Source organism: Protopterus annectens, chromosome 2.part0, assembly GCF_019279795.1.
Source record: "Protopterus annectens isolate FY-2018-M chromosome 2.part0, PAN1.0, whole genome shotgun sequence".
Classification (NCBI taxonomy): Eukaryota; Metazoa; Chordata; order Ceratodontiformes; family Protopteridae; genus Protopterus; species Protopterus annectens.
This window is the reverse complement of record NC_056728.1, coordinates 549,530,488-549,552,095: the sequence shown is the minus strand read 5'-3', so window position 1 is coordinate 549,552,095 and position 21,608 is coordinate 549,530,488. Positions and strand designations below refer to the sequence as shown.

The 21,608-nt window shown below is 38.8% G+C and overlaps 1 protein-coding gene across 1 annotated transcript in view; it reads left to right on the top strand.

The window, feature by feature from the left end:
- The window catches only part of LOC122793144 (metalloprotease TIKI1-like), an 845,736-nt gene that overhangs the window by 794,018 nt on the left and 30,110 nt on the right, over positions 1–21,608 (top strand). Inside the window, exons 5-6 of the mRNA XM_044060930.1 lie at positions 3,147–3,237; positions 6,466–6,738. Of these exons, the coding sequence (XP_043916865.1) occupies positions 3,147–3,237; positions 6,466–6,738 (364 nt within the window). The remainder of the gene's footprint in view (positions 1–3,146; positions 3,238–6,465; positions 6,739–21,608) is intronic.

Below are 21,608 nucleotides of genomic sequence, written 5' to 3'. Positions count from 1 at the left end.
TTGATTTATTCTCTATAAATACATTCTGTGTAAAAGAATTATGTATCTCACTCAGTTTGTGATGCAGTAAGGGGGTAAAAATTCAGATTAAACTGTTACAATGTCTACTAAACTAAATTAAACACTGCCAAAATTCATTTAAGTTCTAACTGATTCTCCATCAAACCTGAAAAGCAAGATTTATTAGTTGGAGCATTACGGGTCATAGCAAATACATATTTCCAAATCACAGCATACCAAATACTGGTTTGTAAGGTTCAAAAGTAAACATATTGTACAAAATAACCACAGAATTCCTTATTTCCAACACATGAAGTCCTTGGGATCAGCTAAAATAGGTAGCATTGATGTGTGTGTGTGTGTGTGTGTGTGTGTGTGTGTGTGTGTGTGTGTGTGTGTGTGTGTGTGTGTGTGTGTGTGTGTGTGTATATACGCTTGCGTGCGCGTGAGGGTGAAGATGAGATAATGACCATACTGTGACGATCTGAGGCTTGCATTTTAGAAAAAAAATGGTGGTAAAAGTGATACGTTATGGATACATTTGATGGAAAATCTATTTCATCATGTTTTAGAGGACAGTGTTATGCAAATCTTGACTGTGTGAATCATAGTAAGAACTGTCCCTAAGCCGTAACAATATCATTGATAAATACCATTTCTATCTGAATTTATTGCATTTTAGTCTATATTTTTTACATTCTTTGCCGCTGCTGTCTGTTGACCCCTAGTCCCCTCCTGGACAACCATTAGTCTTCCCATTAATTTCCCCATCACCTGAGATGAAGGTTGACGATTAGGGACTATCATTTAAACAGCCATTATGTGTAGTTTCAGGGTTTACACTTTTAGCCCAATAGTCCCCATGGACTTGTGGAGCCAGAAGGATACGTGTAGTGGCCTTTCTTCTGTGCTGGACTTTCCTTATTTCCACAAGGGACATTGCCAGATATAGATATATATATATTTCCTTCCAGTGTATCTACATATATATATATATATATATATATATATATATATATATATATATATATATATATATATATATATATATATATACGTTTACTATTGAAATGAAGAAAGCCCTTTCTTAGTTTGCTTAAATTAGCGAAATATAATGTCTGAATAGTAATCCTGACTCCTACACAATATCAACCATCAGTTCACCAGCATCTGCATTTGACTTAATTCAAAATAGCTTTAGGTGATGTTAGTCACCCAAGCTATTCAGCATAATTTAGCATTAGACTTTCAAGTCAACGGCACATGTTTTTACTGTTTTGCAGGGGACAAGCCCCCCTGCACTCCCTACACCCCCTGCAAATTATATATACTAACTCCGAGATTGCACTACAGTGAAGAAAAGGGGAAATTCCCTGTTGCTCACTATACTGCAATCTCCACTCACAATACCAAACTCAGCCTATCGAATTACACTGCATATTCATTATTCTGAATTTCTAATAGTCTAGTTAGGCATTGTACCTCTTTGAAACTTGCCTTTCAACCACATGCCATACAACAACATTGCAATAATAAACTATATATATATATATGTAGGTGTATATATGTGTGTGCATGTATAACATATATATATATATATATATATATATATATATATATATATATATATATATATATGGGTCCCCTTCGAATGATCGACATTTCACAATGTCAACATTCATATGGCCAAGATCATATGATCGACATTTGAAATGTCAGCCATGGGGAAATGGCATGTACCTACAGTGCGGAATGGAAAGATTTCCACTTCCACACTGTAGTGCAATCTCGGAGTTGGTATATATCTCTGACATCGTAAATGAAAGGGAGGACTTTGGCACCATTGATAGAATAGATGTTTGCTGTGGGCCTACAGTCAGCATCTGCCATAGTATGAGGGACTCTAGATCGAGAACAGGTTGCTTGATGCAGGAGGAAAGAATCCCTGCTCTAAGAGATGCTAATGGTTTACAGAATAAGTTCAGGAGGGGATGGGGGGGAGCCCCCCTGCTAGCAGCGTTAAGTTAAGCTTTTTTTTCTTTTTATTTTCTACTTGTATGGTCAACATTTCAAATGTCAATCATATGGTCTCTGCGATATGAATTTCTACATTGTGAAATGTCGACCATATCAAGTAGACCCATATATATATATATATATATATATAGATAGGGGTCAGAGCATGCAAGTAAAAAACAGTATTAAAGGGGTGCAAATCCCTCCCCCCACTATGTTTGTGCCCCCAAACCCCATGCTAGTTAAGTATACCAAATCAGAGATCATACAATACCAGGGAAATGGCATATTCCCCAACCTCAGTATTATAGTGATCTCGGACAAGTAAAAGTCCAGAATCCAATACAGTCCATATGTCAAAACATTGTTTGTTTATCTGCATGCTCTGAGTACATGTGTGAGTAATATAACACTGTTATATTAGAGCGCAGGGCTAATACTGATGAATCTCCATGGGGATAGTGCATGTAAGAGTAGTACAACATTGTGACCTAAGGATGCAGGGATCATAATGATGCATCTCCATGGAGACAGTACATGAAGGAGTAGTATAACATTGTTATCTAAGGAAGCAGGGATCATAATGTTGCATCTCCATGGAGACAGTACATGTAGGAGTAGTGTAGTATTATTATTTCATGGTGCAGGAAGCATGTTTATGCATCCCCATGCAGATGGCACATGTAAAAGTAGTGTAACATTGTTACCTAAAGGTGCAGGGAACGTAATGTTGCATCTCCATGGGGACAGTAAATGTATGAGTAATATAACATTGTTATCTAAGGATGCAGGGATCATTCTGAGGCATCTCCATGGAGAAAGTGCGCATGAGACTAGTGTAGAAGAAGCTTTAGGGCTACATACATATATATATATATATATATATATATATATATATATATATATATATATATATATATATATCTTTTTTGCTGCAAAGGTTCTCAACACATTGAGCTGTTTGAAACTGTATGGTTGCCATACTTGACTAGGCTGTTAACCTGATGTGACATGTAAGTGCCTTTCTACATCACTTAAGGAAACACCTATAATTTAACTTGCCGATCATTCAGAGATGTAAATGTTAATGTAATTGCTCATTCTAACTGTAGAATCTTTCTGCTGTGTAGGTCACTTCTTGGGTAATAACACAGTGATTGAAGTACTGAAGAGAGAAGGGTATGATGTACAGCACACCCCAGCAGGACAGCCTCTTAGCAGGTATGGCAGAAATAAGCATGATAACATGAAATGGACATGCTTGAATATTTTTTGTGACTTGCCTTGAGGGTACAGTTAAAGGTAGTGCAGGTCACCCTAACCTGCAGTAGTATTCGTCAGTAAACCATATTTGTAATATTTTACAGATTATAGTTGAAGCATTAAATGTTTTACTATGTACATTCATGACTGAATACTAACAGGGCCAATAACTACCTTTTTTACTTGTTTTGTACTTTTAGATTGTATCTCCTTTCTGTAGGTCTTTCAATAAAATATTGGTCGTTATACATTGTGAGATTGCTTAAAAGTGAACTTTAGAGTGTCATATTTATTGTAAAATTTCAATCATTTAGTTTAGTACAATAGTATTTATTTGTCTTTATAGCTGTTACAACACCCTTGGTCTGGGCATGTGGAAAATGGAAATTATGTATTGCTACTTAGTGGGTAATTGTAGGCATAGCACCATTCTACAGCACACAACACGTGGCAGCAGAGTCATTCGAACTTCCATTCTCCTCAGTCGCTGCTCGCACATACTTGAAGCTGCGTATGCATATGTGATCCACTATTTTTTTCTTCCATTTCAGTTTCTCCATTTTCTACTAAGGCTATTTTCTTAAGTGTACATGGTTTCATCCCATGTACCTTCAGTTTTGCATTCCATTACCCTATCATTTGCTGAAATCCCTGTTCAGAGTCTGCTTGTAATGCCACATCAGCTGCATATGGCAGTTTTGTTTGATTTGTCTCCTCTGTCCTGTTTGTTAATGTAGTTCATCACCACTATGAACAGCATGGAGCTCAGAGCTGACCCCTCATGCACACCTACTCCCATTGGGAACCCGTCTGTGAGTCAGAACTCTGTACATGTGACATTGGGTTCTTGTACATAGCCTTCACTTATTCTACCAGTGTTTTCAGAACATTGAACTGTCACAAGATCGCCCAAATCAACTTTTTTTTTATGAAGTCACGTGCTTTCACCAAGTGTAGAAATCCCATTTGGGCTCCTTCCTCATCTCCTATTTCTTCTTCACTGTCTATTTTACTGCAAACATTGGGTCAGTTGTGTGGCTTCCTTCTGAATCCAAACTGCTTACTCCCCATCTTACTTTCTACTACTCTGCATATTCATTTACCAATCACCCTTTTTGGCATTTAAATGCAGTATGAAAGGAGTTTGATAATTCTATACTGTCCACAGCTGTGGATGTCTATTATCTCTGTACTGCCATCAGTTGACTTACGTTAATGTAAATCAGTCACAATTAGATATTTTTTGATCACTGACTTTGTGAGTCAGATTGAGTAAATAATATATAACTGTTATGAATAACCTGCAGGTGGTTTAGATTGGATACAACATTACCTGCTACACCTGCATATTTTTAGGGAAGTCTTAACAGACAAAGTAAAGTTTATTGACAAATGAAATTATCCTATATCCAGAAAAATAAAAGCATATCGACCCTCTAGAAACTTCTTCATCTGTCTACCTAGTTTTAATATTCTGCTTTATAACCCAGAGCCTGTATCCTGTATCACTATTTTTCCAGGGTCACTCCATATTATTTTCTCTTTATTAGGAAGTCAGAAGCTTGTATCCTCTTTAATCTCCATCAGAGTTAACAGATGCCTCCCTTGCAAAGTAATAATCATTTTGGCCGATTAATGAACATTACCCTTTTTATTGTTTTCTGAGACCACTAAGAACTTAAAGCCAACTGTTCTTGCTGTGTTAATGATAGTTTTAATATGAATCCAGATTATGGCAGACAGTTTACTGTGTGGTTGTCATAGATACCTCCATGAGTTGCTTTGCTTCCTGGAATGATCTTTTTAAGGAATCATTGCTTCTGCCAACAGCTTTGGTTCCTAGGATGATATTTTTGGCTAATGTGCGGTCATTTTGACAGTAGATGCCTCAGATGTCTGCCAGACATTCCCTTCAGTGTTTCTACTAAGTTTGTAACAGCATTTGTGATAGCTAGTGTCTGCTGTCTCATCTCAAAGTCCTACATTAAACCATTTCTTTATCTGAAAGCTTGCTAACTGTTGTACTAGGCTGCATTTCAAAACAATTAGGATTCACAAGCTCGCTGTGGTATGGAAGATTATTAAAAAGGTGTAAGAAGAATTGTAAACAAATAAATCAGATTATATTTACTCGTGACAGATTCGAGCATTGTTCATATGTTTAATAAAGAAATACTCATGTTAAAAAGTGTTACCAAAAACTTACTTTTGTCTTACTCTTTTCAAAGTACATGTTATAGCTGAAGAAAGTAAACTGTGGGAAAGTCTTTACATCAGGAAAATGCAGCTTTAGAAAAAATGTTATGTGGATACACAAACTGTTATTAAAAAGCTAAAAAAAATTTCCAAATTATAGACACTGATAGTTTTTATATGTAATTTGACATATCAAAATCATTGCTAGAAACAGGTGCACAAATAAATATGCTGTAGAAATAAATGTTAGACTGAGAGAGAAAAAAATACTTGACAAAATGCAGTTGACCTAATGGTTAAGGTGTATACCTCATAAACACAACATACAGGCTTTGATTCTTAGGGATGGGAGATGGCATAATGGCTAAGGTGTTTACCGTACAAACACAAAGTTTGCTTCTCTCCCTTGATCATTGTCTGGTTATTAGTTAGATATGTAATAGACTGCTTGCCTAGCATTGACCTATAAATTAAAAAATATATAAAAATTATAGCTAGAAAACAAACTGCAAAATAAACAGTAACATTTTCAAGAGGAACAAACAAACTAGGGTATATTAAAACTGGTGGACACATACTATGGAGAATGTTACTTATATGGGACAATCAATGACACTTCAATTCCAGCTACAAAAAAAAATCTTATTAAAGTTCATTTTACTACAAAATAATTTTTATCACTGTTGTGAAATGTGCCCATTGCAGCATTATTTTATATTTCCTTAAACCAGGGCTAATAATAAAGAAATCAGTTATGAATTTTACTAGCAAGCACTGTCCAAAATCTATAAGAAGAAGAAATAGAAAGCGCAAAAAAGTGTTCTCTGACAGTTTCATAGAACAGTTTAAGGACGTAGTATTCTTTTCCAACATGAGAGAAATTTTAAAATGCTATACTTAACTAATAAAGTACCACATGGTTTGTATCAGTTGTATTTGGCTAAAGAAATGTAATAAAATTGATCGACTCTCTTTTGCCACATTTCACAGTGGAAGAAACCAGAAAACATTGTCATCATCATCATCATCATCTACAGTCTATACATCTTATTCAGCTCTACAGGAGTTTGATTCTCCTGCAGTCCCTCACGTGGATGAGGCTGAAGAAGAAGAAGATGAAGAGCTTGTACCACACCTCCTCCTTCCTGAGAACATTGACCTTTTAGAAAAAGCTGAAAGAAAGTACAAAAAGAAGAAGAAAAAGCAACCAAAGAAGCAGAGGCTGCGTCAGTTTAATGACTTATGGGTGCGGATTGATGAAAGGTGGGTTCATCATTATATTGCACTGGCAACAGATATTTACTAGCAGTCGTGAGTTTGTTATGGAATCTGACATGCATTGACATTACGCTTTTCTTATTATGTTCAGTAGCTTCATATTCACTAGGTATTGTTTTCTACTGATTTTTATTTCAAAACAAAATATGCCATACAGTAATCTTGATTATACAATAATTACTTGCTGCATTTATAGTTCAGAGTTGTTCAGCAGAGTTTTAGAATGAGTAGGGGACTCTTTTCACTAACTTGCATTTGTTGTGCTCCATCTGTGATATGGTGGAAGTTAATATGTAATAAAGCAGGTTATGGAGCAAATCCCCAATTATACTCTTGTTTTAGTGATAATAAGTCCTTGTGATTGAAAAAATTACATGAAGTGCAAGTTGATGAATCACACTAATATTCAAGGTCATTTGGAGGAATATGTTGTAAAATGTAGTTTAGGCATTCAGTTTCTTATACAACTCCCACCCATCTTAATATACTGGGAAGCTAACAAAAATCACTGAATATGATAATAATGCTAAATGTCAATAATAGGAAAAAATGTCATTGGTAGATAACATAATGCCTTCTCAGACTGTGGAATGTTTCCTTTTTGCAATCAGAACAAGTCATTTGTTAGCTTCCATTAAAATAATCATACTGCATAAATAATTAGAAGAAAATATCAGCATGGGATCCCAGCTGCCAAGCTTCTTGAGGGGCATGGTAGTAGTAATAGTAATTCTAATGGTGGTGTTAATGGTAATCATAGTGGTAATACTAATGATAGTAGTGACATTAATGGTAATCGTAGTGGTAATACTAATGGTAGTAGTGATGTCAAAGGTAATAGTAGTGGTAAAAGTAATGGTAGTAGTGACATTAATGGTAATCGTAGTGGTAATACTAATGGTAGTAGTGATGTCAAAGGTAATCGTACTGGTAATACTAATGGTAGTAGTGATGTCAAAGGTAATAGTAGTGGTAAAAGTAATGGTAGTAGTGACATTAATGGTAATCGTAGTGGTAATAGTAATGGTAGTAGTGATGTCAAAGGTAATCGTAGTGGTAATAGTAATGGTAGTAGTGATGTCAAAGGTAATCGTAGTGGTAATAATAATGGTAGTAGTGACATTAATGGTAATCGTAGTGGTAATACTAATGGTAGTAGTGATGTCAAAGGTAATCGTAGTGGTAATAATCATGGTAGTAGTGACATTAATGGTAATCGTAGTGGTAATACTAATGGTAGTAGTGATGTCAAAGGTAATCGTACTGGTAATACTAATGGTAGTAGTGATGTCAAAGGTAATAGTAGTGGTAATAGTAATGGTAGTAGTGATGTCAAAGGTAATAGTAGCGGTAATAGTAATGGTAGTAGTGAAATTAGTGAAATTAATGGTAATAGTAGTGGTAATGGTAGTAGTGACGTTAATGGCAATAGTAGTGGTAATGGTAGTAGTGACGTTAATGGTAATAGTGGTAGTAATGGTAGTAGTGACATTAATGGTAATAGTAGTGGTAATGGTAGTAGTGACGTTAATGGCAATAGTAGTGGTAATGGTAATAGTACCGGTAGTAGTGATGTCAAAGGTAATAGTAATGGTAAGTAGTGGCGAACAATAGTAGTAAATAGTAATAATGGCAATAGTAGTGGTAATGGTAGTAGTGACGTTAATGGTAATAGTGGTAGTAATGGTAGTAGTGACATTAATGGTAATAGTAGTGGTAATGGTAGTAGTGACGTTAATGGCAATAGTAGTGGTAATGGTAATAGTACTGGTAATAGTAATGGTAGTGGTAATGGTAATAGTAATGGTAATGGCAGTGGTAGTGGTAATTATAATGGTAATGGCACTGGTAATGGTAGTGGTAGTGGTAATGGTAATATAAAGATGTCGAATACAGAATGCATATTTATAAGGCACAAAAAAATGATAATCACTTATCTTTGCTACGCATGTTTTTGGGTGCTATCACTTCTTAACATGCATAAACAAACAGAAAGAGAGAGAGAGAGAGAGACAAAGAAATAAATAGAGAGAAAAAGGGCTTTTCTGGTTAAGTGACACTTGTTAAATTCATGGAGGGGATACAAAGGAGCAAATAAAATGCTATGTTTCCATCACTGCTGAAAGTTTTGTAAATAATATGGTGCCTTCTGTGCATAGTCTTCATGTTTCTGTGCATAGTCTTTGTGTCCCTCATGTGTGCGTGAGTGTCTGAATTTTCAGCAGATGCTCTGGTTTCCTCTCAGATCCCAATGATGCACCATTACTGAATTAGCATAGTGTGTGTGTGTGTGTGTGTGTGTGTGTGTGTGTGTGTGTGTGTGTGTGTGTGTTCATATGTAAGTACTAAGCTAGCTGCCCTTGTAGAACATTTTAAGCCTCCCCAATTTCCCTTTTAAAGGTGAGAATCAAACCCTGTGCTTTGTGCCTATGAAGTAAACACCTTAACCATTACCCCACCCCCTAACCCTGAACATTCTGTGATGGTTTTTGTGCCTGCTCAGGATTAGTTGCCTTGCTTTGTATCTAGTGAATGCAAAGAGTGTAGGTTGCAACTCTACTGTGATCCTCAACTGGATTAAGTAGGTATTCAGAAACTACAGTGATGACCAAAATTAAATGCTTGCTTATAATACTGTGAGTATTAATATTTTAGCAAAACATGTCAACATAATATTTTAACATACCTTATCATATAATTTAGTATACAGTTTAGATTCAGTAAAAAGCTTATATCTGGCTTAGAATGTCATTTTTTCAGGGAATAAAAAGATGTTCTTCGTGTTTCACTGTTGCAGTCATAACTGTAGGGTGATCCTGCCGGCAGGCAGCCCGAGGTCAGCCAGAATCACAAAGTCTGGGTCCGGCGTCGGCTGTACAAGCTAGTACCCTGACGTCAGTACGCTCTGGTACATAGCCCTCAGCCGACACCATCTTCTCCAGTCTTTCTTGCCGTGCGGTGGAAAGCAGTTCGCAAGTCATTGGTTGGCGATTTTCGATCTACGCATTTGATTGCTGTCGGTCCGAAGTTCTTACTTCTCTTCTCAAAGCTAAGTACCCCGTTGGGGAATCTTTTTCTTGTTCCTCCGATGTCAGAAAAAGTTAATAATTGTATAGTGTGTGGAAAACAGATACCTCATAAAGATTTCCACTCTTACTGTCTACCTTGCTTAGGCCCTGACCACAACGTTTCTTGTTGTCGGTTCTGTGCCAGGTTCAATTCTCGCACTATTAAGCGTCGGTACGACTGGGCTTTAAATTACTTTGGCAGACGCTTCAATTATAGAATGTCGTCGGATTCTACCGGAATTCAAAAGAAGCACAAAGACAAGGACAGGCCTCCGAGGTCCAAACAGGATTCGTCGCAGCTGGAGCCAGCATCCGGTTCGGCTGTCGTCAGTGAGGCACTTTTGCAGCCCCTGTCGTCCGCCACTTCTGAACCGATGGCTGATACGGACTCCCATGGGGAGCCATCAAGGCCTATTGTTTTATCTGCTGCAGGACCTTCGGACGTCGCTCCCTTAGATGGGTCCGGAACCGCTGTGTAGGTACCGGCTTCTGAGGGGGTATTCAGGCCTACTCACATCACCATTTCAAAGACAAAGGCAAAGTCCAAGACTCCAGTTAAACCTAAAGTTTCTGCTCCAGCTACTTCTGAAGCTACTCCCAAGACACAGAAGCAATTGCTAAGGATGGCTGAGGATTTGCTTACAATGATTAGGGGTTCTCACCCCCCTCCAGAGAAAAGGCCTCGACAGGATGTTCCTTTGGATTCCTCTGACCAGGCTTCTGTATCTTCTGTTTCTTTCTCTGATCAGGAATATTCCTTTCCTCCTTATGAGGATTCAGATGCAGAGGATTCCCTGCCCTCTGCTTCTCCGCCTGAGGATTTCTCTTTTGGGGAGACCTTACATGAGATGAGGGAACATTTTCATTGGGAAGGTCAGGATTATTCTGCTTCCAAGAAGAGGCTTAGGGAATTTCTTCTTCTTCCTCAACACAGGCCTTTAGCTATTCCTCCTGTTCTTGATATTGTGGATGATGCCTTTTCTGAGGCTAATTTGAATCCTGATTCATGCCCCCTGCTCCTTCTAAGCCTGATAGATTTTACAGGGTCCCTGATTCTCATTTATTCTTATTCAAGAACCCTTCTGCGGATCCTGAAACTATTTCTCAGGGTTCTAAGGCTGCTAAGGTTGCTTCTTCCAAGAATCCTATTCCCTCCGAGAAGGATTCTCGTGCCTTAGACAGGTGGGGTAAAAAGGTATATACTTCTGCTACCCTTGCTATTAGGGCTTTAAATTGCCAGTTTCATATGTTTAAGTATCAGCAATTTCTTTTGTCTGTTTTGAAGCAAAAGCTTGCTACCTCTCCGGCTTGTGCAGAGGATAAGGAATTGCAGGATGTATTGCATGCAACTGAACAAGTGAACAAGCATAGTTTGCATTGTGGTTTTGATGCTTTGGAAGCTTCTTGCAGGGCCGCAGCCTCTGGTACTGTTATTAGGAGACATGCCTGGCTTCGAGAACAAAGTTTGCCGGAACAGGTTAAGGCTAAACTTTTAGATGCCCCTGTTCAGCATGATGTTTTATTTGGATCCAAGGCTGAAGAGGTTATTAAAAAGATGGAAGAAAAGGCAAAATCCATGCAGACTGTGAAAGATTTCTTACAAGTTCAGCCTCCTAGATTTTCCAGGAATTGGCCCTCCAAATATTGGTCCTATCCCACGTCTGACAGGCCTCAAAGGGGAAGATATAGACGCTCCAGAGGTCGTGGTCAAACTTAGGCCTCTTACAGATCCAGACAATGGACTGCTTCTTCACCTAGAAGGGGAGAAGACAGATCCCAGTCTCAAAGGAAGCAGACTCAATGACTCTCTCGGTTGGGCTTCAGGACCCCCTTAACTGGATGCCCCTCTCGGAGGAAAGCTTTCTCTTTTTTACAGGAATTGGGCTCATATTACCCAGGACAAATGGGTATTGGACGTGATTTTAAGAGGCTACAAGTTCCATTTTCATACTCTGCCAAGGGTTATCGGTTGGCCAGATCTGCCAAAACATCAATGGGCAGAGGTCTTAAATCAAGTGGATGCTCTACTGGCCATGAGAGCCATAGAGCCTGTTCCTCTCTCAGAAAAGGGAAAAGGCTTTTACTCAAGACTATTTCTGGTTCCAAGAAAACAAAACTCATGGAGACCTATTCTGGACCTTTGATTGTTAAACACTTTTTTGGAAATTCCAAAATTCAAAATGCTTACTCTACAACAACTGCTTCCAGTACTCTCCCAGGACGCTTGGATGGTGACATTGGACCTCAAGGAGGCCTACTTACACATTCCCATAGGCAGGAATGCAGGAAATTCCTCAGATTCAAAGCAGGCTCGAGGCACTTTCAATTCTCTGTACTGCTTTGGTTTATCTACTGCCCAGGGTTTTACCAAGTGCCTGGCCCCAGTAGTGGCTTATTGCACACTTCAGGGATTCAGATTTACCCCTATTTGGACGACTGCCTTATCCAGGCAGACAGCAAGGACCTTTTACTTCAACATCTGGATTTTGTTCAACGTCTCTTCCTCCTTCTGGGATTTTCAGTGAACATAAAAAAGTCCCAATTGGTTCCTTCTCAACAAATGATATTTTTGGGAGCCCTCCTAAATACAACCTTACAAAGGGCTTTCCTTTCGCCAGAAAAACAAATACAGCTGGCTTCAATTTTCAAAACCTTGGCAACCTTAACTCAGCTCACTGCAAGGAAATTCCTGCAGGCTCTGGGCTATATGGCTTCATGCATTCTGTTAATTCCAAATGCAAGGCTTCATATGAGAAAGCTTCAATGGTAACTGAAAAGTGTATGGTCTCAGCATTACCAAGATCTGGACACTTTGATTCCTTTGATCCCCTGCCTCCAGAAGGAGTTCCTTTGGTGGTCCAGGGTGTGCGCTTTAAACGAAGGGAAGCCTTTTCGTCTACCTCAACCTTCTCAAATCATAACCACGGACGCCTCGGATTATGCTTGGGGAGCACATTTTCTACACAGTTGCCAGCAGGGGACCTGGACAAAGAATCACCTTCACTGGCACATCAATCTGAAGGAAATGTTGGCAGTTCAAAATGCTCTTCTAGCCTTCAAGAACCTTTTGCAACCAGGGCCTCTTCTAATTCGTACAGACAACACCACAGTCATGTGGTACATAAACAAGCAGGGGGGCTCTCATTCATACCCCCTTTGCAGACTAGCTATGGCTTTATGGGACATAGCTCTAAGTCTGAATCTGCATCTTCAGGCTCAATTCATTCCAGGAAAGCAGAATCTCTTAGCAGACAGCCTAAGCAGAAACATTTTGGATCCTCACGAATGGATGCTAGACACCAACTTATTCAACAGGATAACTGCAGTTTGGGGGTGTCCCCAGATAGATCTGTTTGCATCCCATCTCAACCATCAGCTGCCTCTCTTTTGCACCAGGTCCTTCCACAAAACAGCTTGGAAAGTGGATGCCCTGTCATTCAGTTGGAGGAACCTTTCGGGATATGCCTTCCCTCCTCTTCCTCTTCTTCCCCGGATATTACTGAAGATAAAACAAGACAAGCCCAAGTTCATCATCTTGATTGCTCCAAATTGGCCTCGACAGTTTTGATATCCAACCTTACAACATCTCTGCTTGGAACCTCCTTGGATCCTTCCTCTGTACCCTTCTGTTCTGTCCCAACATCAGGGTCAGATGCTACACCCTCATCTCAAGACCCTTTGCCTGGCAGCTTGGCTCTTCAAGGAACTTTGATTTCTTCTAAGCTCCCCAAACAAGTTTTGGATGTTCTTCTAGAAGCCAGACGGCCTAGCACTAGGAAATCCTATGCCTCTAAATGGAAAAGGTTTTGTATTTGGATACAGGACCGTGGCTCTAACCCTTTTGTGCCTGATCTCTCGTCTATTTTGCTTTACCTTTCAGACCTTTTGTCTAAAGGCCTTTCCTTTTCTTCCATTAAGATTCATGCTTCTGCTATATCTGCTCATTTTAATACTGACCCTCCTGTTTTTCTCATCCATTGGTGAGACAATTCTTGAGAGGAGCTAAGAATTTGAGGCCTCCTAGGACCCCTCCTGTCCCTGCCTGGGATCTTAACTATGTTTTGGAAAAACTCACTTTGCCTCCTTTTGAGCCTGCTGCGGCTTCTGATATTAAATGTTTATCCTGGAAGACAGTTCTTTTGTTAGCATTGACTTCTGCCAGAAGGGTTTCAGAGTTGCAAGCTCTTATGGCTGTGGAGCCTTACCTAATTTTCCATCTCGACAGAGTATCCTTGAGGACCAATCCTACTTTCATGCCTAAGGTGATTTTGAAAGTTGCTTTAAATCAGACTATTCACCTTCCTACCTTCTTTCCTAATCCTCAAAATAAAAGGGAAAGGATTTTGCATTCATTGGACGTACACAGACAGTTATGTTTTTACTTGGACAAGACTAAAGAATTCAGAAAATCTAACCAATTGTTTGTTTCTTTTGCCTCCAGTTCTCTTGGAAAGGCTATTTCCAAACATACTATTTCCAAATGGATTGCCTATGGAATAAGATTTTGTTACACTCATCATGGGAAACAGTTTCCAGGTACTGTGAGAAGTCATTCTACTAGAGCTGCTGCCACTTCTACTGCTTTTCTCAGAGGAGTCCCTACCAAGGATATCTTGGAAGCTGCCACTTGGAGTTCTGTGCATACCTTTTCCAAGCACTACAATCTCCCTTTGTACTCTTAAGACCAGGGCAGGTTTTGCCTCTGCCGTTTTGCAGGGCCTTCTTGCTGCCCCTTCTTCTATCTAAGCCTCCTCCCTTTCTTCACTGCTTTGGGATTCCACCCTACAGTTATGACTGCAACAGTGAAACACGAAGAACATAGTACAGTTGTGTACACCTACCATAAATGTAGATGTTCGAGTGTCTTCACTGTTGCAGTCAGTGTTTCCCTCCCTCCTATCCCATCTTTTCACTTTATGGTGTGTTTGTGTTTCCTTGTGGGACTCATTTTTTGTTTATTGGGGATTTCTGACATCTGGGGCAAGAAAGGCTGGAGAAGATGGCGTCGGCTGAGGGCTATGTACCAGAGCGTACTGACGTCAGGGTACTAGCTTGTACAGCCGACGCCGGACCCAGACTGTGTGATTCTGGCCGACCTCGGGCTGCCTGCCGGCAGGATCACCCTACAGTTATGACTGCAACAGTGAAGATACTCGAACATCTACATTTATGGTAGGTGTACACAACTGTACTTTTTTCTGGTAGCAAAATTCAGTTTTCCATAGATCTTAAAAAGGAATGACTTATTGCATTGATAACATAATTAGAAGAAGTGGCTGTATACTGGACATTTTTCAGAGGCTACAGTCTAAGAATTAATTTAAGTTCACAGATTTTGTGATTGTTCAGTATGTCTAAGAATTAATTTTAAGTTTGTGGATTTAGTGGTATTTATCTTTCTTTCCAGATATCAACACAATGTCTTTGTAATCAGGACTTGCTGAATACAAGAGGTCAGATTCAAAAGCATATTGAGAAATGTTGTGCAGCGCCTCTACATTCAGCAGTGTCACTTAAGATATAAAACCCAGCTCAACCTCCAGTATGTTACATTTTGGGGAAGAGTACACTTAACTATCTGACAATACGTCAGTGCCAGAAACATAGGGAATACTCATTTCCTCATGAGTAGGTAACTAATTTTACAAAACATTCTCTATAAATGAACTTCCTTACCTATTCCTGTCAACATCCAATGGTCATCAGGCAAGTTTTGTAATCTTCATGAGTCCTTGAAGTTAGCAGTCCCCACCAGAGCAAGATCATGGTCAAAGGGGTTCCCAGGCCGAGTAATGAACTAGAACCCCACCAGCCATACAAATATCATATTGCTTGTCGTTCCCCGGTTACCATAAAACACTGCCCCAACTGTCAATGTGCCTGCCATTTTCTTGTTTACTTTTATAATGATCACAGATAGTTGCATTTAATTTAAAGCATTTATTTTAACTTTTACAAAAATACTGACAGCCATTTGCTAAACAAAACACTCTCCAACTGAAAACAGACGGCATGAGCAATGGCAGATTTCTCTTCCCCTGAAACTCACATTCACTGAAAACATATCTGACAGCCTATTAACTACAAGTGACGTGCTTGGGCTAATAGTCAACTAGCATATAGTGAAGCACAAATTAGTTGCTTTGTGAGGGGTGCAGTACAATTGCATAGGACAAAACAACATATGGCTTATGTTACAATATGGATATATATATATATATATATATATATATATATATGGTTCTACCTGACATAGTCGAAACCACACAACACCGACAACCACATCACCGACACCACATATTCGACAGTCCATAAACACGAAACCACATAACCGACAACGAAATAACCGACGGTACACAAACACGAAACCCCATACACTGCACACACCACAATAACAATTAAAAACAAAACACATCCCCATTCCACAAACCACACACACAACACAAGCACACCAAAATCCTTACAAGCCCACACTAAACCTTACCCTAACCTAAGGTCCGTCACTATCGCACACTTACCTACCGCTCCTAACCTAACTCACTTAACCCGCCCCTATCGCCTAACCCTAACTCACTTAACCCACCCCTATCGCTCCCTAACCTAACTCACTTAACCCACCCCTATCGCTCCTAACCTAACTCACTTAACCCACCCCTATAAACCCTAACACTAACTCACATAACCCACCCTATCCCCACAGACCGTCAATCTCCACACTTACCTGCCTCGCACCCTAACGTCCATCACTACCGCATACTCACACAGCCTTTCCCCATGTCGGCATCCTCGGCGTTGGTGTTGTCATCCGTCGTGTCGGTCTTCTGCATTGTCGATGTTCTGCCACTCGCGATTCGCGTCGGTCTTCTTCGATTTCGATCTTCTGGAGCTCCGGATTCCGATGTCGGTCTTCTGCGCTGTCGACGAAGTCAGGTAGAACCATATATATATATATATCACAAAGATTAGAGTAATGTTTATGGAGATTCAGTATATAAACAAATTATAAACTTATTTCGTTAACATAACAAATATTGCATCCGGTGAATGCAAACCGACAGTTTATAAATTCTGCATCTGATAGGTCATAAGTAGTCAGTGATATCTGCTGTACTGTGTACAGCAGCCATGTTGGAGTAAGAGCTACTTTTTTTTTTTTCAACAAAACAGTGTTTTACTGAGAAAACAAAGAAATGTGCATAAGATAAATTGGGAGAAGGTGACCCCATTATCAGGATCCTCTGAGGAAAAAGAGCCTTAGTCTGGGAATGAGGAGGAAAATGGGTATCCTCAGGGATTAAGCAGTAGGATAACAGACCTCTGGGGGATGGGAGACCATGGAATTCCATACTGAAAATTAAAAAAGGCACTTTAGGAATAGGTAAGAGACCAGCTATGCAGGCATCACTTAGTGGGTATCTCTTAAAGCAGGTGGATGGCTGGAAGGCTGAAACACCAGGTGGGATTAATGTTCCAGTCATGTTGATGTGATGGGCCAGGATCATTTAAGGTTGGACATTTTCAAAGCACTTCTGCAATCTTACCTTCAGTCTGATATTATGAATGTCACAGCTGAATAAAGGAGATCTGTATCATTATAAAAAATATATATCCATTGTTGTGGATGGCACAGATCAATGTTAGTATTGCTGCTTGCTACCTTAACAACTGCAGTTGTGACCCTTGTGAATTCTGGCATGACCTCTGAAAAGTAATGTATGTTTTTGTTCTCCATTTGCTATAAAATTCATTATTAAAGATACACAGATGCATTTTTTGGCCTTAGTATAAATCTGCATACACAAACATATAAACCAGATATACAGACATTTCTGAAAGTATGCGCCACACATTAATGACAGTGTTAGTGTTCAGCAGATTTCCATCAGAACTGATATATCTTAATCTAGTACAGTTCTTGACCAAAGCTGTAATTCTTGCCGACGATTGCTGATCACTATTCATAAACGTATAACTTATGAAATGTTTTGAACTGCACACAGACTTTTCAGCTAGCACAGTTCATCATGAACACATTTACAGCAAGATAACCCATTATTCAGGAATGTTTAAGGAGACAGTGTAATTATATTTGGAGGTGAAATAATGACGTTTTAAGTGTTTTACATCAAAAAGCCATGATAATTGTAACCAGATCCTGTAACAACTTTATTTAGCCCTCAAGAATCCACCCAGACCAGTAACACTGAAAAGCATATTAATTGAAATGCATTTTCCAGTAAGTCGTTCAGACTGGCACTATCCATTAGTGAGAGTTGCATCTCATTTTGGCTAAGGCTCTTATTTGGTTTACTTCCTTACATTAACAGACTGAAGGCCAGAATGCAGCATTTCTTGGCTTTAAATCTCACTTGTTTCATGTTTTCACACCATGCTTTGAACCAGGAAACTAGACAGCTTAAAGATGTACAAAATAACACAACTACATTTAGTGTAATATACTGGCAATCATTATTCTGCATGCCTAATAATGGTCTTCTAAATAGATAATGACTTTTGAACATTTTTTATGTAATACTGCAGGAGTAAGTACTCAGCATTTTCAACATTCCACAGTAAAGTGGGTCCAAACGGTTAGTTAAGCCATATATGTGTCTTAGGAGAACTTGCCTTCAAGATTTGAGCGATCAAACTACAGCTGCTCAGTGCCAGTACAGTCTGATCCTGAGCAGTGTATCAGACAGTCTCAAGCAGAAAATGCCACCTAATTGCTTTGGCTGGCCTGCCAAAAGGAACATAACCTCTTTGAACTCTATGTTCTCTGTTGATTTAGGCCATTTTAACTTATTCATAAAGTACTAAAGCAGAAAAGTGCAAAAGCACCTACTGGCTTGAGATGTGGTATACTCCAGCTCTGACTACATTTTTAACAAATAAAATAGACTTTAATTGTATTTTAATTTTCTGTACATTTGTAAACAAAGAAAACAAATTATTCTTCCTCAGAGCATCTAGGAGCGACACACTTGGTAGTGGAATAAGAAATGGTCAGCATAAACAATGCTCATCGAAAATCAAATAATTTTTAATCCAGTTTTCATTAAATTCAGTGCAGTATGGGCAGCACATTCCCAACTAACATAAATTTTAAAGCAAATGAAAAATATATAAAAATATCTTATTTTAGTGAACTGTGGTTTTGGCAGCGTTTCCCTGCTGCCAGCATAATACCATAGTTTCTGAAGGCATGCTTTTAATCATGATCTTAATACCTTTATGTTTTTACATATTCCCATTGTAAGGGAAGTAGTTGGTTCCAAAATACATTTTACTGAGTGGCTTGTAGACAGCAGACAGAAATGGAGTTGAAATGAACCCATTTCATGCTCTGCTAGTGTTATTTATGCTCAGACATGAGTTAAATAACACTCTAGTTCAGCACTACTGTAGCACCAGATGCAGTGTTAACAGCTTAGGGATGATTAACAATTACTAAACACCCTTTTAAGCATTGTTAAGATCGTGTTTTGCACTATAGTAGTGCTGAATCAGGCTGTCATTTAATTGATATCTGAGCATAATAACGGAGGTCCATGCATTACATATATATGATGTCTAGAATGTGACATGTCATATGGGCACAAACTACACTGTGGGGGAAAACCTAAAAGACTGACAAATAAACATCATGTCAGTACCCACTACAGCTTGGGATATAAGAAACAAAACTATAATAAACATTTAGACTAATTCTGGTACATTAGTATTGTGCACAGTAGCAATGTGTGTATCGGGTCATTCGCTTTGAATGCTAATCAAAATTTTGCCTTTCTTCATAGAATTAAATGGTTCTTTTGCTACAGCTTCTATAGCAAGAACATTTCTTCTTCCAACTTTCATCTAAGCACCTTAGTTTCTTCCTAATTTGCATACTTCCCATTTTTCATCATTGTTAAAAAAAGAGTTGCTTGATTTAGTGCTGACGTTCATGATTCATCATTGTCTTGCTAAACCCTTGCATTGGCATGAATTCTCACAGTATTTGATTAGACCACAGTTAAAGCCAGAGCTGTAGCTTGGTCAGCTGGTATCCTGGGCAGTGCCATAATGGTTGCCACCCCTCAACCCTAAAGAAGACGATGTTTTCAGAAGTTGAAGTCCAAATAAAAAATATCCTCCTCAGTTAAAGACAAAAGAAGAGAAGTCTGCAGACAAAGCTACATTCTTTGCTGTACAGTCAGACAGCCCCCCACACACACATACACACACACACTGCAAGCAGTTTTTGAAATCTTTTATGCAGCTACTGATGCTCATATAATTACCGGGATCTACTTCAGATGATCAAAGTTTCAAAGCTTCGAACATCATGTGGTCCTCGGCCATATGATCGAAAGTTTGAAACGTCAAACATCAAATAAAAAATAAAAACGTTTTCTTTCGCATTTTTCCAGGGTGCACCCTCCACACCCCCTGCTCATTAAATATACCAACTCATACTACAGCCAAGGAAAATGGTAAATTTCCTGTTCTGCTCTGTATGGCGATCTCCATTCAGAACATTTGAAGTTTTGAAATTACAATAATTTTATGTAGACCCAATTACCGATAATGCCTACAGCCTTCTAGTTGCAAGAACTGAGCAGCACTCCCACCATGTAACAAAACATGTAACACTGACTGAACAAATGATAATTAAGCAGCCATGATGATTAACATTGTGGTTCCTTAAATTTCATGGCTTCTTAAATAACTACAATAACTGCTGCAGGGACCTATCAGCCCCACTTTCATAGTGCAAATTGTGCCCTCGTAATAGCTAATGTCAGGTGCAGCCTCCCCTTCAAACCATCCTAGTTACAACTTTGGCTAAAGCTATCTCATCTAATGCTATATCATCAGAATAAGTGCCCTGTAGTAATTTCCCTAATGAAATGGCATGCCCCTTTCAACATCTCTGGTTAGCTAAATCACTTCTTTCAAAATTCCACTAATTCAGAACCAACTTTTGATCTAGACTTTAAACTATGAAAAGCCAATCATACACTCATTATCAGATTCCTATTATGCTTTCTGAAAATTGCCATTTTTTAACTGCCGATGTCTTAAATTAACTAAAATACTGCACTATGATTCCTATGCATGTCTCCTGCCTTGAACTATCTAAGCACCTACACTAATATGTTAATATATACATATACATATATTTATATAGCTATATCTATATATGGGTTCCCTTTTTAATTTCGAAATACTGAAATCCCGAATTTCACTATTTCGAAATTAAAATACCGAAGTCTTGAAATATCGGTAAACCAGAAGCGTGAAGTTCAAAATCCTGAAGTACGGAGATTTTGAATTAGTGCTTCTGGTGTTGTGGTGTGTGAATGGTAAGATGTGAGTTTGGGTATGTATGTATGTGTATGTCTGTTGGTTAGGGGCCTTAGTGTCTGTCAGTGTGTGTTTTGACTGTGATGTGTGTGTGTGCGAGGGTGTGTATAATGTGTAGGAGTGAGTTGCTTGTATGTGTCTGATTGTGCAATCTCGAAGTTACTATATAAAAGTAGGGGGGTGGGGGTGCAGGGGGGCATGCCCCCCTGTTTATCTGTAGTGTAGGATATTATATTTGAGTTGGGCGGAAGTGGTGTGTATGTGTTTGTGTGTGCTGTATCTGTAGTGTAGCATCGGGATTTTGAATTTCGCGGTTTTAGGGTTTCTATGTTTGGTGTCTTTAGCTATGTAATTTTGAAATACAGAAATTCAGGATTTCAGTATTTCAAAATTACATAGTGAAACCATATATATATATATATATATATATACACACAC